Raw genomic sequence first — 18,253 nt, 5'->3', positions numbered from 1 at the left:
TGAGAGTCTGCCTGCCGATGCAGGAGACACGGGTTCGTGCCCCGGTCCGGGAAGATCCCACATGCTGCGGAGCGGCTGGGCCCGCGAGCCATGGCCGCTGAGCCTGCGCGTCCGGAGCCTGTGCTCCGCAACGGGAGAGGCCACAACCGTGAGAGGCCCGCGTACTGGAAAAGAAAAAAAAAAAAATTGCTTATATCCCTATGCTGTACATTACATCCTGTGTCTTATTGATTTTGTACCTAGTAGCTTGTACCTCTTACCCCCTTCCCCTATCTTGCCCCTCCCTGTTGGTAACCACTGGTTTGTTCTCTGTATGAGTCTGTTTCTGTTTAGTTATATTCATTTGTTTTATTTTTTTAGATTCCACATACTAGTGAAAACATACAGTATTTGTGAATGCCCATTGTTTATTCAGAGAATGTTCCCCTCTCTTCCCTCCACAGAGCAGAATCTTAGGTCAGGGGAGGCTCATACAACTGAACAGTTGCAGGATGCAGAGGAAGGAAAGGATGATTCAAATGAAGAAGAAAACAAGGACAGCCTTGTAGATGATGAAGAAGAGAAAGAAGACCTTGGTTATGAGGAAGAAGCAGAGGAGGACGAGGAGGACAGTCCGGCTGCTGGCATGGATGAGAAGAGGAGTGATGCCCGGGACCAGGGGCCCCTGAGGGAGGCCCAGGAGGATGAAGGACCTGCTGGGACTGAAGAGAATGCCCCAGAGCAGCCCTGTCCAGCTGGCACAGAGGCAGCGGAAGACACAGTGAGACAGCGCAGAAGTCAGCATGCCGACAAGGGACCGTCAGCCTGATGACAGTGTTTCCAAGGGTACAGACCAAAAGAATATGTCTGCTTCCTTCTGGTCTGCAGTTTAAACCAAATCCTTATTTTTTCTTGAATGAGCAAGCTTCTCTTAAAAAATGATCTCTAGCCCATGTAGTCTCATGGCATTATTCTCATATATGTTAAGGAGAATCTTTCAGGCATGACAGGGTACAGAAAAACAAACATGCTGTTAGGGTCTGTTTGGGACCTGTGATGAGAACAAATTCATTTCCTTGGGGCCCCAGAGTTTTGACCAGAGGAAGCAATCCCCAGCCATCGTGAGCACTGTTCATGGGCAGTAGACAGGGCTGCAGGCCCCTAACATGAAAGCAGGGCGAATGAACGTCCTCAGGGTGTAGCTGATAACTTGCTTCCTCTTCTTGTATTGAATATTTATTTTTGTCAAACTGTAAGAAACGTCGGGTACCATAGTACAAGTGTACTTTTTAGAGATAGAACTTGAGAGGGCCTTGGATATTATTGTAGAAAAGAGCTTGGAAATCTTCCTAACTCTCTAAATCTCCTTTCTTATGTTTTATTTCTTACCTTTAGCATTTCCAACTTTCCCACCATGGGCCTGCAGGCCCCTCACACTCTTCACAATCTGTCCTCAGTGAGAGGACTCAGACAGCAGTCTACTTGACATCAGCTGCGTTTATTCCACCTTAAGGGTTTAGATAATCAAGAAGCACAGCCCATGAAGCCATGACTGCCAAGCATCTCAAATGTTGTAACCTTTGGAGATTCAAAAGGAAGTAGGGGTTTTACAAGAGAGATTTTTCTTGTTGTTTTTAGCCAAAATGTCATTTTTTTTTTTCAAAAAGTTCCTTTAGCAATATTCTTTTTGAAGCCAGAAGTCTCCTAAGTCTTGCCAGTACAAGGTAGTCTTATGAAGAAAACTTGAATACTGTGTTGTTTTGTTTCTATCTCAAGGGGTTCCCTGGCTCTTGAACCACTTTAATAATAACTGAAAAACCATTTCTGGTTTTCCTTCAGTGATGTGCTTTTGGTGAAAGAATTAATGAAAGTGTATATCTGGAAATGAAAGATTTGGTTTCGTTTCCTTCTTCCTTAATCTTGTAAAGAATTTTATCCCTGTAAATCTCTCAATACTCAATCTGCTAAAAGTACCCAGGGGGCCCAATGTCTTTTAAAAAATCCATCCATCTACCTGATTTGCGTCTTAGAATAAATTCATAATATTAGATTCCAAGCTTATGAAAGATGTCTAAAGTTGATCCTACACCCCTTTGGGTCCAGACAGAATAATAAGTAGTACAGGTTTATGAAATTCAAAAAGCTTCTGTCATCTTTAAAAAGAAAAACGCAGCATATGCCTATCTGGCTGTTTCAATAACCCTTACGTTGTACTAACTTTGAACTCGGGCTCACTGGAGGAAGGGGAGGTTCTGAAACTCTACCCTGGTGTGGCTGAAGGAATCTGTTGCAAGCCTCATACAAAGGGAGTTTTTATTCTGACGGAATCCAGTTTTTAGAGTTGGTTGTTTTTCATCTTCCCAACTCATTGACCTGACAGTCTCATCCCCCAGTGCGGTGACATTCATTAAGAGTTGCCAATAATTTTTTTCTTCAGACAGCAACACGACCTCAAGTTTGAGGCTATCACAGAACTGACAGACTGGGAAAACCTTGACTTGTGCTCATTTCTTGCCCCTCCCACCATCTGGGGCTCTGATACCTCCTCACCCAAAGCACCATGGTTCTGAGGGAGGCAGCTGCATCTCCCTGATACCAGGAAGCCTTTCTGGATCAGAGCTGAGCTGGATCTGCCCTCCTGTCACTGGATTTTCTTTCTTTTCTAATCAGCTGAAACAAAGTTTTCAAAGATCATTGAGTTCAAGTTCAAGGGTATGGAAAAAGAAGGGTTTCATAGTTTGGCTTTTCTGTACAATACCTCCTCCCCCGCAATGTTGAAATCTTTTTTTTTTTAAGTGGAGTATTTCACTAAAGGAGAAGGAATGAAGAAGTAAAGTCTACTTTGGCTTTTTATAAATGTAAGGCCAATTCCCAGTTGGGCTCCAAATAGTATCTGATTATATAATGAGACATGTATTTTCTTTCTCAGCGATACTTAAAAAAATTGGAGGAAGAGGAATAAAACAGTTTGGAGAACCAGATCCATTAAAAGTTGAAGTATCTGGCTACAGGGACCATTTTTCCTGTTTTGTTTTTGTTTTAATATTCTGATGAAAGATGTATACATCTAATTTAATTTCTTTCCACTTCTAGCCTCTAGGTTCATTTTCAATACTTACTGAATATAAAATTAAACGAAAAAAGTCAACCCAAAATAATTTAAAATTAGATTAACATTTCAATAGGATTGATAGACTTTTCCTTTAGATAATATATTTAATACAGAAGTCAAGTGCATGGAAACATGATTTTGATTGAAAAAATAAAAGTCATGCCTCCCTATATTACAATATCAGTTATTTAGTTACAGAATAGTATTTTATGTATATCAAAATTAGGCAAATAAAACTTCATTTGGGAATGGGGGTGCAGTGCTTTATGTGTGAGTAGTGGGAATGGGGTGCCTGTTCACTGATTAGAGGGAAAATCTGAAACTTCTAGGTACATTTTCCTTAGTTTCTTTCTTTTATTATTCATCTCTTGCCAGACCACCCCAGCTTGCTTAGAGATCTCATGCTGAAGCAACATATAGGCAATCCCACTTCCTTCTTTCCCTTTGAAATGTAAGCATGAATGGGGCAAGGCCTGCTCATTCAGCTCACAGGGCCTGGCACCACATGGGCACGCACCCCCAGCCTGATCTTGGGAACACAATCCCTGTTAGCCACAGGCCTCTCTGACTACAAAAAGAAATGCAGAATTACTAATGTGACAAAAAGCAAACAAGCTTTGGTCAGGTTGATGTTGATGGTGGAGAAAGCCAAATTTTGACTCTCTTATGGCCCATATCCTTGTTGATAGCTATGGTGTTTCTCCAGGATTTGGGTATGTGTAATTTGGGTAGATGATAAAAGTGTCTTTTAAGGCAAGTACTTGGCATGTGACTTTTTATTACCAAGTCCTTTAAGAGTGGAGCCTGTTTTACAGAATAGGAAACATTAAAGAGTCCAAAAAAGGGTAGAAATGATAGGATGTACCTGAGCTTTTAGCATAAAACCTTAAATTGGCATGAAGTGAGAGAAAGAAGGGGAAGATTGGTGCTTTTGCTAATGTGTCTCAGTAGTCTCGATATGTCCTTCATCTCAGTGTTAAAGTGTTATTTCTGCCAGTATTCTAAATGTGTGGTTGACCCATTCTTTCAATATAATATCTTGGGAAGTATTCATGTAGATCTTTTGCGCTAATAGAAAAGTTCCTTCTTGTTTAGTATCTGTTTACCTCAGTCCTACATTCTGATCCCTTATAGCTTGTTTTGAAAACCAAACATGGAGTCATCAAGTCTGATGAACCCAGATGGGGCAGTTTTTTGAGCATCTTTCCTGAACCAGGAGGTTTGGTTGAAAGGCCTTTGATAGTTTCAGACCAGGACATGTGGCCTTCAGATGGCTTATTTTCAGTGAAGTTTCTTGTGAACTGTGACACATGTGACTCATACAACTTTAACATGTTTCTGATGTATTTTAATCATATTTGTTACTAAATAGCTTCTTGGTGCAAGTGCAGCTTTTATACTAAAAATACTGTTTATTTGTATTGTAATACATTATAAATTCATTATTTATATTCTTGGAATGGTCTTAATCTTTAAGCCTAGTGATAATTATTTTTTTCTTCATCTCTGTATTTTTTGCTTCTGTAGCAACTGGAGTGGGAAATCAGGATATGAGTCTCAAGCAGGGCATTGCCTGAATTACAAATCACATTATCACAGAATTGTATATCATCCTTGATGCTATTTGTTTTCATTTTATTGTAAATTTCCACTTGCATCGAAACCTAATGATAGTGATAACTAAGTAAAAACAAAACAGTGTATTACTTTTCATATAAGAATTTCACAGAAGTCATTTGCCTAGGCAGTGAAAAATATTACTTCCTTAAAAACTAATTTTCGTGTGTCCATTCTCCATCCTGTCTGTTCATTTTCCCTCTTTCTTTCTCCCTCTTTTCCTTGACTTCATGAAACCTGAACCCTTGCCTTTAGCTGCTCTGGAAGGTTCACAAAACCAAGAATGAGTGCAGAGAAACAAGGCTTCCTCCTTGTCACAGTTGTTGTGTTGCCTATAGAAACTCACTGCCCTCAGGTCTCTTCTGTCCTGAGGTCTGGAGGTGACCAGGGCTGGAGTGGATGGCAAGGGATGTTGCTAACCCTTCAAGACGCTGTAAGTCGACATGGTCTCCTAGGGCATTCAGAAGATTCTGACCTACACCTGACCCTTCCTATCAGTATAGCAGTGGAAAAGCACAAAGGACATGAGGCGATGCTTTTATTAAACACCCTCAGGGACTGAAATAATAGATATTGGATTTTTCACTTTGGAAAGATGGTGGGGGGGGGTGTAGTAAAAAAAACGGTTAAACTTCCATACCACCAAATCCTTCCCCTCTGAGAAACTGGCTCAGAATGCGAATGGAAAAATATCCATTATGTGGTATCTCAGCCTACTTGAACTTGGTCATACATCTTGGGAGCAAAACCTGCATCTTTTGAAGCCAACAGCACTTCAGGTGCAAAATGCAATCCCCTGCTTTGCTTCAATCTCGGAGGCTATTTGGAACCTGTTCCACAATAATAGGACACGTCTTTCTCAGGACATGTGATCCTCTTGAGACTGAGAACTGGATTAGGCTAGTCTAGGCTGTGTTAACAGGCTCCAAAATCTCAGGAACTTTCAGAACGAGAAATTTATTAGTGTTTCACTGAGTTCAGGCATCCCAGAGAGCAGAGGCCCTGCTTCATGCAAGTTTTTCTGGGACCCAGGTCAAGAGAGGCTCTGCTGTCTAACTTGTGGCTTCTGAGGTGACTGTGTTCATTTCACCCCCGGTCACTGGGAAGTGGAGAGAGCACGAGGAGTGTTCCTGGGAGGTGTTATAGCTGGGCCGTGGCACTTATGTTCGCTGGGAGAGAGGTCACGCCTAACCTAAAGGGGGACTGGGCTGTGTAATCTTGCCGTGTCCTTAAGAAAAAGGGGGATTGAGAGCTAGCGTCTCTGCCACAGTGACTTTATCTTACCTGCCTTTGTAACCTGAGTGCCTCAAGAAGATTAGTCGTATGAATGCACGTGTCGCAGGGAGGGAAGAATACATATGAGCACAGTGCTGGTTGTCTGCCTTCTGCACTTGCCTATAATTGGTCTTCAAGATACCAGAGTTTTCAAACTGTGAGTCGTGCGTTCTCATAGAGTTCGTGTTTTGTTTGGAAAGATGGACATTAATAAGTGCAATAAGAATGACGGGGGATATACGTATACATACAACTGATTCACTTTGCTGTACAGTCGAAAATAACATTGTAAAGCAACTATACTCCAATAAAAATTTTAAAGAAAGAGTAAGCTTAAAAAAAAAAGAATGACAAATAGAAGAGATAAGAGATGCTATGTGAGTTTATAAGAGAGGAAGCTGATCTAGGCTGAGGGTTTGGATGGTACATGTGACCAGGAGGGCAGGATTAGTGGTTTTTGAGGCAGAGATGGATTTGGAACCCCTCTGATGCACGCAAGCAACCTTTAAGATGCACATATGGAAAAATAGGACTAATATTTATTTCAGTGGGAGGTTCTTTGCTGAGCATTCAGAGTGAGTTCTAGCCCTCATTTTCCTTTTAGGGAATGAGAGAGGAACAGTTACTAATCTTAGTATGAGCTTTTTCTACTATTTCAATGTCTTTGATATCTAATCAGTAATTTATAAATCTCCCTAAATGGTTTCTAGTTAATAGACATCTGATTAATCATGTTAACCTTAAAAATTATACTTTGGAAAAGTTTATACCATCAACATTCTTTGTGTTCTGTTGTCCCTGGTGGGGCATATAATTCCTAAAATTATACCTAGTTACTCTGTAGAATCCATAGGATAGACCCAGACTCAAAGGGACAACCTGCCAGGTTTACAAAATTACAGAGCTGTCACTCTATAGGATTGTCCCTCAATCGTTAGTTCTCTGTGCAATAAGTTCTGAGCATGAGTCTCGATCTAATAAATAGCATTAGAAACCAGCAGGTTTTGGGTTAACCATTGACTTTTAACTATTCCAACTAATAACAATATTGTACAGAGTATTCTAAGACTTTGCATACCCTTGACTCCTCCATAGATGAGAGCCAGCTGTGGGCAAAGCCACATGGTTATACTGTGGTATCAAATCCTTTGACCCTCCTTCAGAGCCTTTATTCTACTGACTCTGGAAAAGTGTTACCTCCTAACAGAGCAAACTGCCCTATTAATTGGCATAAAATAGGGTGATTTTTTTTCTTCTATGCTTTTAAACACATATAAATAGTATTGGCATTTGTTTTAAAAGTGCATGCCTGCTCTCATGCTATAGCAGAAGGACAAACCCCTCACCTCCTCCATCCTGTGAGTACAACATAATCCTAGTGACAGGTTAAAGTAGTGGCCTCGAGAAACAGTTAAGCCCATGATTATTCCTGAGTTCTCCCATGAGGGAAACTGCCTCATTCATAATATGCAAACAAAATAGTGATTTAAGGGCAAGCCCAAGTTAAGAGAGATTTTAGTGTACATTGTTCCTAAAAGGTTAAATTTAAATTGTCCTTTAGCAGGCTAATGATGTGAATATCCAAGGAAGAGTTGAGTTTAGCATTTCTGAAACTTATTTGATAAGTGATATTGAGGGAACAGAAAATTTGAAAACTCCCCCACCACAAAAACCAGAAATGTTGGCTAAAATACAACTGACATCTTTTAAAGGCAAAGCTAACTACAAAAGAAAGAAAAATTCACAGGGGCCAAAAATCATGAAGTAAATAAACATGACCTGGTACTGAGACTGCCCCAGTGGGAGTGATGGTGGTGGGGGTGATGGTGGTGGTGGAAACTGCTGTCCTAGGTAACAAGAGGGTGTGGGTTTTTTTGACCACATAGTTACAGGGTACAATGTCTTGACATTGGGTGGGAAGTTGGGATCAAAACTGCATAAAATTCCCAGCCACATCCTCAGTGAAATGAAAAGTCTGCTCACTAGCACGTGGGGAAAGCTTATCTGTCTTGGCCTGGTCTGTGTGTTGAAAACAGTAGTCTTCCCTGGGAAATCATAACCACAGGCCTGACCTTTACAAACTGAAGTTTGAATTTACACAAGCTTCATAGTCTCAAAAGGCCCCAAATCAAGAATTTCTCATAAAGAGTGGGTCAGGAGGGTATACTAGCAAAAGTGAGCACAAAACTAAGTACTATTGAAAACACCTTCAACCTGGCATAAAGATTCCCATAGATGAAGCCCACTTAAGGTGCATTCACAATTCAAAATTACAAAATACACAAGAAAACTATTCATCAGACAGCAGGATTAGATTTGCCCTAATCCTTGAGATAATAATATCAGATAAAAACTTCAAACTTTTAAAAATTATTAAAAGGATAAAAGGAATATAAAACACAAAAGGAGAGCATTTTTTCCCCTTAGAATAATGTTTTAGATTCATCCATGCTGCATGTATCAGCAGTTCAATCCTTTTTATTGGTGTGTAGACTTCATTGTGTGAATATACAACACATTGTTTATTTTTCTGTTAATAGACATGCAGAGTATTTCTAGTTCTTGGCTGGTCCATGTTATCTTCTGAGTATGACACATTCCTGAACTACTTTACTAATAATCTGTGGTAGAAATATTGGAATGAATGTTAGAAATATATCCTAAGGATTTTCCAAGATGTGTTCTTATGTCACCAAAAAGTAATGCATTTCACCCTTGCAGGGAGCAGATGCTTGAGAAAACAGATACTGGAGCAAGTCTTCCTGGGGGTGAACCATTTGCCAGTGGTGTGAACTTGAGCAAGTTATCTAACTTCTCTGTGCCTCATCTTTACAGTGGGCATAGTAAGGGACTTCCACATCCATTAATGACATTCTAGACAATTCTAACCCACCCTCCTAATGAGGACAGCTAGAAAAGCTACTTTATATATATACATGTATATGTATGTATATATATATATTGATATTTATGTATATAAATGTTAAAATGGTAATATATTATAAATTTTACATACACACACATCTTGCTTAAGAGCATCAGAGTTTATAAGATAATGAAGGATTACCAGGTCAGGGGAGATGGAAAGGTCAGGAATGTGATCCTGGTGTTAGGGTCAGCTTTTCTACTGAGGACACTTGCTATTTCTAGATGTGGGGGTGGTGAGTGTAGTGAAAGGCTGAGTGATGTTTTTGAGAACTTTGTCTCATTGAGGAGACAAGGATTGGCTAAGGGTGGGATGGCCTGTGAAACCCCCCGGTTTGGATTAGATCTCTGAAAGGGCTCATGCTAGGAATGAGGATGAACCAGAAGTAGGCACAACCTTGGTCTATCCAGTTCCTGAAAGCAGGATAAGGTGATCCTGGAAGTAAATGCAGATGCTGGGAGGAAGAAATTGGTAATAACTGGGTTCTTAAGTTGAGTGGTGGATTCTCTTAACATTTTTCACTTTGCTATGAGGTAGGACTTCATGGTTTAAATAAATCCTGGGGCTAATATAGCCCTGTCTTTGTGGATTATTGAATTCAAAGGACCATAATCTAGCAATCAAAAGTAAATATTGATTTTCTTATATTCCTTTCCTTTTCTGCCTCCTTTAGTCCCCAAAGCGATCAACCCCCTTCCCTGAGCCAGCACTATTCCCTCCTTTTATTCTCTAATCTATTCCTGAAAAATTCTCTCTGGTGTCCCCAGTGTGAACATTCACTGTTCTCTCTTCACCTCCATTTTCCTCTCACCTACTACCTCTCTATTTTTACCCTTTCTGGAGAAAGACCCTTTCTCCACAGATCCTTTCTGATATAGATACCCTATCTTAGTTCCTAAGTTTCCTTCACTGTACAATAAGCCACAGAGCTCCAGAAAAATAGTAAATACAAAAATGACATTGCCAGAATTCTCTTTGATTGGGAGGGGAGATGGGGGAGAGGCCATGAATGCCCATATGTCAAAAGTAACTGCGCCTATTACACTTTCCATCTGCTACTCCCCAAATTCTCTAGTTTATTCCAGGCAGATAAAAGTCCCTGTCAGGGGTCTCTGTCAGGAGAAACTATCAGGCTCAGCAGCTTCTGCCAAAATTCACTATTGTCCTTTCCAGAAACTTTGGAAGCAGAGAATGGGAAAATTCGCTAATGGAGTTTCTAGAGATATATCAGATCTAGTAAATAATACCCCTGCCTCCCCAGAGAATCTCAAGCCCTCTGCTCCAGTCTCTGCTCCTCAAATAAGGAAAGATGATTGATCTGAAAAGCCCCCTCGAGGCGGAGGCCACCACTAGACCCCCCTCTTCTCCAAGGCAGATGGGGACAGTGGCCATGCCCAGCCTTCTAGGTCCAACCACACAGGCCGAGGGTGAGCCCTGCATGGACTCACCCCTGCAGGTTTTTTTCAAATCTCCACTCATCATAGGAAAACCACCTGCACTGGAAGCAAATTAGTGCCCAACCTGCAAGAAGAGCTGTCTTTTGGGGTCCCTGACTGGGATTTGGGTCCTATTTATGACCCCCTGAGGAGACTTCAATAAGAGGGAATATCCCTGCTGTAATTTCCAGTTCCCTAGATGTGCTCAAGGTCTCTGACATGAACCCCATTAGGTGATGATCCTGAAGGCCATTAATATCCATTCTTTATCCTCCTCAGCCTAGGTCTACTTCACCAATAGTGAGAATTCATGAGGCTCTTGCTTCAAGATTAACATCCAGCAAATCGTGACCCCCCTCACCTAATTGCACCAACAAGTCAGTTTGCCAAGCCTCATTCCATCACCCCTGGCAGATGGTCCACCTTGGGAATTCTTTCTGCCACTTACTTCTCATGGGCACATCCTCTCAAAACCATGCATAACATTAATGGCAGCTTTTCTAGCTTTGACTTCATAAATCACCCCTGGTGGAGGATGTTAGATGCTAGCATCTCGTTATTTCTGTGTCTGTGCATCTTTGTATCATTTTGGTGGAATGGTCAAATCACAACTCAAGTTTTTTTATTTGGCCCTTCCTTGGCATGGTATTTCCCACAGATTTCTCAAGTTTCTGGGAGCTATTATTTTGTTTCGGTGGTTCCAAAGTCTGCTTGAAGTCGACTTCCATGGCAGCAGCCAGATTGCCCTGGAATAAATGTGTTCACCACCAGTGGAGCAAGGCAGCATATTTTGTGTGCTCCAAGCAGGATTGACATAGGCCTTCTTTCTCTGTTGAGAAGGGAATACAATTCCTTAAGAATTTAAGTGGCCATTGAAGCTGCCTTAAAACAAATGTCCAGTTTGCAATTTCACAAGAGAAGTTTTCCTTTTAAAGACAATCTCAATTTCATTCATTATATTTGCTTCATAAATCTGATATCCAAACTGGAACTACTTTTCCTTCTTCCTCTCCCAATTACAGTTTCCATTTCAGCAAAGCCTCAACCACGTTGCTCTGGCTTTCTAGAATTATTTTAAGACCACACTCCTCAGTTCCCACTTTATTTCATTGTTCCAAAAGTCTGGCCTTCATACCAAAATGCACTTTTGACTCAGGTGATAATTTAATTCAAAGCACAGTTGGATGTCACATCACAAATCCAAAGACTTGGAGATTCACTCCCAAAGTGTAACCCATCTAAATTTAGTGAGTCTACATGGTTCAGTATTTCCAGCCAACACAGCTAAACCCAGGAACATGAATACTTAATTTTATCTCTGGAAAAGTACTAAGGAGTGTCCAATTCATTATCCAGACTAACAGTGCTCAAAAGCTCCAACTCATTTCTTTTATTCTTCTACCATCTCATACGAGGGTGCATGGGCTACCCTTCAACCTCAACCTCTTTCTCACGTTCCATTCTTTTCCCCACAAATGTTCCCCTGGACTCTTTTTGCATAAGCTCTTGATTTTCCCTCCTCCTTCCATGTCTCATTTTTTCCTGATTTCATAAATAAACCTCACCCTTTTCTTCTAAAAATCTTTTAATCTTTTATTTTCCTTTGTTCCCCTGCTCCACTGATTGCTCTGAATTTGTGTAATAAAGTCTAGGGGGTAGAAGAAGGACAAAGGAATAAATGAGAGACACCTATGCTATTGCCTTCTGGGGGAAATCATCAAATACTCATAGGTTAATATACTATCCCTGTCACATTACAAGGAAATAATGATAAATTACAGCTGATATAATTTGTTGCATCTCTGGACCATATTTTTGCCCATCACCTTCCTCCCCGCTCCCATCTTTTTTCTCTCTCTTTGACACCTTGAGCATTCAGCCTAAAACTAGAAATAAAACAATAGTTCTTCCTTCCCCGACATTTACGTATAGCAAATTTCACATCTGAGTGAAAGATGTTACAGTGAGTTCCCAAGTTAGTGATATTAATTCCAGTCAGTGTTTTCTGTTTGCCTGGAAGTAAATTAGCCTTGAGGGTGTAGAAAAAGAAAATCTCACACCTTCTGCTCCGGCATAAGAAGAATTTTCCCTCTGTCTTTCCTTCCTTCCATGGCTCCACCATAAGTTCCCAACAAAGTGTGCAATGATCACAGCAAGATCTTTTTTTTTTTTTTTTTTTTTTTTTTGCGTTATGCGGGCCTCTCACTGTTGTGGCCTCTCCCGTTGAGGAGCACAGGCTCCAGACGCGCAGGCCCAGCGGCCATGGCTCACAGGCCCAGCCGCTCCGCGGCATGTGGGATCTTCCCTAACCGGGGCACAAACCCGTGTCCCCTGCATCGGCAGGCAGACTCTCAACCACTGTGCCACCAGGGAAGCCCAGCAAGATCATTTTTGACCCACCTCCTAGACAAATGGAAATAAAAACAAAAATAAAAACAATGGGACCTAATGAAACTTAAAAGCTTTTGCACAGCAAAGGAAACCATAAACAAGATGCAAAGACAACCCTCAGAATGGGAGAAAATATTTGCAACTGAAGCAACTGACAAAGGATTAATCTCCAAAACATACAAGCAACTCATGCAGCTCAATATCAAAAAAACAAACACCCCAATCCAAAAATGGCAGAAGACCTAAATAGACATTTCTCCAAAGAAGATATACAGATTGCTAACAAACACATGAAAGAATGCTCAACATCATTAATCACTAGAGAAATGCAATTCAAAACTACAATGAAATATCATCTCACACCAGTCAGAATGGCCATCATCAAAATATCTAGAAACAATAAATGCTGGAGGGGGTGTGGAGAAAAGGGAACCCTCTTGCACTGTTGGTAGAAATGTAAATTGATACAGCCACTATGGAGAACAGTATGGAGGTTCCTTAAAAAACTAAAAATAGAACTACCATATGACCCAGCAATCTCACTACTGGGCATATACCCTGAGAAAACCATAAATCAAAAAGAGTCATGTACCAAAATGTTCATTGTAGCACTATTTACAATAGCCAGGACATGGAAGCAACCTAAGTGTCCATCAACAGATGAATGGATAAAGAAGATGTGGCACATATATACAATGGAATATTACTCAGCCATAAAAAGGAACGAAACTGAGTTATTTGTAGTGAGGTGAATGGACCTAGAGACTGTCCTACAGAGTGAAGTAAGTTAGAAAAACAAATACCGTATGCTAACACATATATATGGAATCTGAAAAGAAAAAGAAAAATAAGAAAATGGTCAGAAGAACCTAGGGGCAAGATGGGAATAAAGATGCAGACCTACTAGAGAATGAACTTGAGGACATGGGGAGGGGGAAGGGTAAGCTGGGACAAAGTGAGAGAGTGGCCTAGACATATATACACTACCAAACATAACATAGATAGCTAATGGGAAGCAGCCACATAGCACAGGGAGATCAGCTTGGTGCTTTGTGACCACTTAGAGGGGTGGGATAGAGAGGGTGGGAGGGAGGGAGATGCAAGAGAGAAGAGATATGGGGACATATGTATATGTATAGCTGATTCACTTTGTTATAAAGCAGAAACTGACACACCATTGTAAAGCAATTATACTCTAATAAAGATGTTAAAAAAAATTTTTAAAAATAATAAAATAAAATAATTTTTTAAAGAAAGAGTGTGCAATGGCTGATGATGCTTGTGTGTTTGCTTTTCTGTATGGAATTTAATTTTATATGTAAAACTGTCTCCAGAGGGTTATACAAGTCCTCTCAGCATTACACCATTGGCAACCCAAGGAAACAATCTCTTCATCAAAGAAAGCATCATTAATTAGTTCTCTTTAGAAAAATAGCTAATGCCAATAGGAAATTAAACAGAATTTATTGTAAAAGTCTGCAAAAATATGGGCTTATTTTTCAGAAAAACAACTTAGTTTAGGAAAAATTCAATAAAGACTTCTTTTCTTGGTGTAACTCAGTGAACCCAGAAAGATGGGGATTTCTTGTAAAAGTTTCTAAAACATACATTGCTGCATTATTTGAAAAAATGAAAAAACTTAGACTGAAAGATTGGGATGTGTTTCAATTTACAGTAACAGCCATGAAATAGTAATTTGTGAAGCCTTCTCAAATCTGATTACTGAACCAACTCAAGTATTTTCAGAAACAAACTTAAGATGCACAGATATATTACATATGTGGCATAACAATTTTAAAATCCTCAAATTTACCTTTGGATTTGAAACTATTATCTTTTTAATGATGAAAAAGTAATCCTTTGAACTTTTCTATTATAAAATCCAATTATACTTTACTCGTACAATTTTCTGGAAGTTTAATACCTATTGTGAATACTGTCTTTGAAATACCATTTGTGAGAATTCTGAGTGTAGCCTGAGAGATTTTAATTAGATGGCTATACAACCTATGGTTCTATAGAAGCAGCCTGTAAGGTGGTATAAACACTATCTTCAGAATCAGAAACTTTAGTGTCTAGCCTGACTCACCCACTACTTGAGTGATACTGTGCCAATCACTTAACATTTCTGGGGGAAATTCCAGACTGTCTGCACAACTTATTATATATATTAACATTATTGTATTATTCCATTGTCATCATCAATTTAACTTTACTATTCCTGGAAACACTTACACAGGACTTTAAAAGTTACAGATAACTTTTAAATAAGGTATTTCCAGAAGCTTTCTAAAAGGCCCAGCACACTCTTCAACAGAAGGCATCAAATGGTAGTTTATAAGTCTTTTCCGCTTTACTGTGTTCACTGATCCTAAACTATTGTTTCCTGATTCTTACCCAGTCCTAACCAAGCCTGTCCTTACTTGTGAGAAAAACAAAACAAGCAAAAATTTAAAAAACATAAACCTTAAAGGAGACTTGCAAATTTCAATCTATATCACAATTTTGTCTCTCCCTCTCTTAGATGTTTCTGGAGTGTTGAGGTAGTGCTCATCTCTCTGCCTTACCAGAGTGAGCAGTAAACTCAACTTTGTCTTAACAACAGGCTGTTTTAGTGATGCTCTGGAGAGGCAGCACAGGACATAGGTCTCAGCATTTTTGACTTATTAAATGATAATTTTGGACTATATCAGAGGTTCTCAACTATGGTTTTATACTAGAATAACTTGACTTAAATATCACAGATACCAGAACACCACCCTAGATAAATTTTCAGAACCTTTGCACAAGGTAGGTTGCATGGGGATGCAGCTTGTGCAGTGGTACAGGGCCTCATACTTAGAAGGGCTGAAAGCTCAGTTTAAATGCTATGCTGTTGCTATTTTGAAATTCTTAATAACTTATGAATAAGGGGCTCCGTATATTATGTAGCTGACCCTATCTTTGGGAGATAAACATGAGCATTTTAAACCTCTTCAAGCGATTTTAGTATACAACCATGGGTTAAGGAACATAAGACTAGGACTTATCTTTGGACTAAAACCACAATAATAATAACTGACATTTACTGAGTGATTGTATTGAGTGCTTTGCACATACTATCTCATTAATCTAACAGATTAGATTTGAATTCAAGAAAGTCTTAGTTTAGGGCTTCCCGGGGGGTGCAGTGGTTGAGAGTCCGCCTGCCGATGCGGAGGACACGGGTTCGTGCCCCAGTCCGGGAAGATCCCACATGCCACAGAGCGGCTGGGCCTGTGAGCCATGGCCGCTGAGCCTGCACGTCCGGAGCCTGTGCTCCGCAATGGTAGAGGCCACAACAGTGAGAGGCCCGCATACCGCAAAAAAAAAAAAAAAAAAAAAAAAGTCTTAGTTTATAGCTGTGCTCTCAATCATTGATTATATTGCCTCTATAAGGAATTTAATCATTAAGCAAATATCTGTTAAATCCATCTATATTAGTTTCCTATTGCTGCTGTAACAAATTACTACAAATGTAGGGGCTTAAAACAATGCAATATGTTCTCTTACAGTTCCAGAGATCAGAAGCTCAAGATGGGTCTCAGGGGGCTAAAATCAAGGTGCAGGGCTGTTTCCATCTGGAGGCTCCAGGGGAGAATCAGTTTCCCTGCCTCTTCCAGCTTCAAGAAGTTGCCAGCATTCTTTGGCTTCTGGCCATATCACTCTAATCTCTACTTTTGTCCTCACCTCCCCACCTTCTCCCCTATTGACCTCTCATAAAAACCTTTGTGATTACATTTAGGGCCCACTGGGATAATCTGGGATAGTCTCCTCCATTTTAAGATCCTTAATTTAACCACATCTGTAAAGTCCCTTTGCTGTTCAAGGTAGTATATTCACAGGTTCCAGAGAATAGAATGTGGACACCTTGAGGGATGAGGGGGGAAGTTATTGAGCCTACCATAGCATCCTATAGGACACACTCCAAGGTCCAGTTCTGGACACTGGAGATTCAACCGTGAAAAAGAGAGATGAAACTGTGATTTCAGATAGTTTACATTCTAGTAGGGGGGCACCAATACTTTTAAAAAAATGGTAAAAAGTTTAGTTTCAGATTTTCATAAGTGATGTGAAGAAAATAAAGCAGGATAAGGGGCAGGGTTAGGGAAGGAGGATACAGTAGGGCTGTCAAAGGAGCCCTCTCTGAAAAGATGTCATTTGAACAGTTTTTTGCATAAGGATCCAGCTATAGAAAAATCTAGAAGGTAAGGGTTTCTTGGAGAAGAAAGAGCAACTATAAAGTCTCTGGGGCTAGAATAAGTCTGATATCGTCAAGCAAAAATAAGAGAATTGTTGGAGATGAAGCACAGAGTGTGTGTGGTAGGATGAGCAGATTAGTAACACCTTGAAAGCCACCTGGTAAGAAGTACAGATTTTATTGAAAGTGTGATGGCAAGTCACTGGAGGGTTGAAAGCAGAGGACTAACATGATCTGACTTGTTTTAAAGTTCATCTTGTGATCATCAGTTCAAGTGAATGAGGATGGTGGCTTAGACCACAGTGGTTGAAATAAAAGTGCTGATTAGTGAGGAGAATTGGGATATAATTTAGTATTAAGCCAGTAGGAATTGCTACTGGATTGGATGTGGAGGTCAAAGGGAAAGAGAAGATTTAGTAATATTTCCTAGATTTGGGCCTGAGCATCTGGGTGAATGATACACGAAAGATAAAATTATTGGATTAAGCTATTCTTCTGGACCGATTGTGTCCCCCTAAAACTCATATGTTGAAGCCATAACCCCCAAAGTGTTTGGAGATAAGGCCTGTAATGTGATAAAGTTAAATGAAGTCATAAGCATGGGGCACCAACCTGATAGGTCTGGTTGCCTTTAAAAGATGAAGAGATATCAGAACGTGTTCCTCTCTCTCCCTCTCTCTCTCTTTCGTGTGAGGACACACTAAATAGGTGGTCATTTCAAAGCCAGGAAGTGAACTCTCCCCAGGGACCAAAGCAGCTGACACCTTGATCTTGGGATCCCCAACCTCCAGAACTGGGAAAAAAATTAAACTTTGTTGTTTAATCCACTCATCTGTGGTATTTTGTTATAGCAGCCTGAACTAAGAGAGCTTCCAACCATTAACAGTGAAGACAATTCCAGCTCTTGATTCCAGAGTGCTTCCTAATGGCTTGTATGTTAGAGGCACCTCTAAAGATTTGAAATGAATGTCTCTTATGTTCATGACATTGTAGAAATGTTCAGACTCTTATTTCAGTGATTGCTTGTGCATCTGAGGTATAGTCATTTTATAGGACTTCTTGAAGTAGATCAATAGTGAAGCAGTAGCTCATCTTAGGAAAGCTGACACCTAAAAATCTAGAAACACGAACACATTAATGGGAGGTTCTCAGTCAAAATTATTTACTGCTCATTTTCTTAAAGTAGTAGTTCATTGTGGCACATTTGAACAAGGGTTTGGTTTCTAAAATTTCAGACCAAGTTCAGTGTTTCAGAAGTGTAGCCACTGCATAAAAGCAAGATATCCCCAAAGACATAT

General features: G+C 40.1%; 1 protein-coding gene across 1 annotated transcript in view; it reads left to right on the top strand.

Moving 5' to 3' along the window:
• Nucleotides 1–10,107, top strand: part of TMX4 (thioredoxin related transmembrane protein 4) — a 48,400-nt gene extending 38,293 nt beyond the window's left edge. Inside the window, exon 8 of the mRNA XM_060031221.1 lies at nucleotides 444–10,107. Within this exon, the coding sequence (XP_059887204.1) occupies nucleotides 444–808 (365 nt within the window). The 3' untranslated portion in view covers nucleotides 809–10,107. The remainder of the gene's footprint in view (nucleotides 1–443) is intronic.
• Nucleotides 10,108–18,253: the final 8,146 nt, after the last annotated feature.

This window comes from Delphinus delphis, chromosome 15 (genome assembly GCF_949987515.2).
Source record: "Delphinus delphis chromosome 15, mDelDel1.2, whole genome shotgun sequence".
Lineage (NCBI taxonomy): Eukaryota > Metazoa > Chordata > Mammalia > Artiodactyla > Delphinidae > Delphinus > Delphinus delphis.
This window is presented reverse-complemented; position numbering and strand designations above follow the sequence as displayed.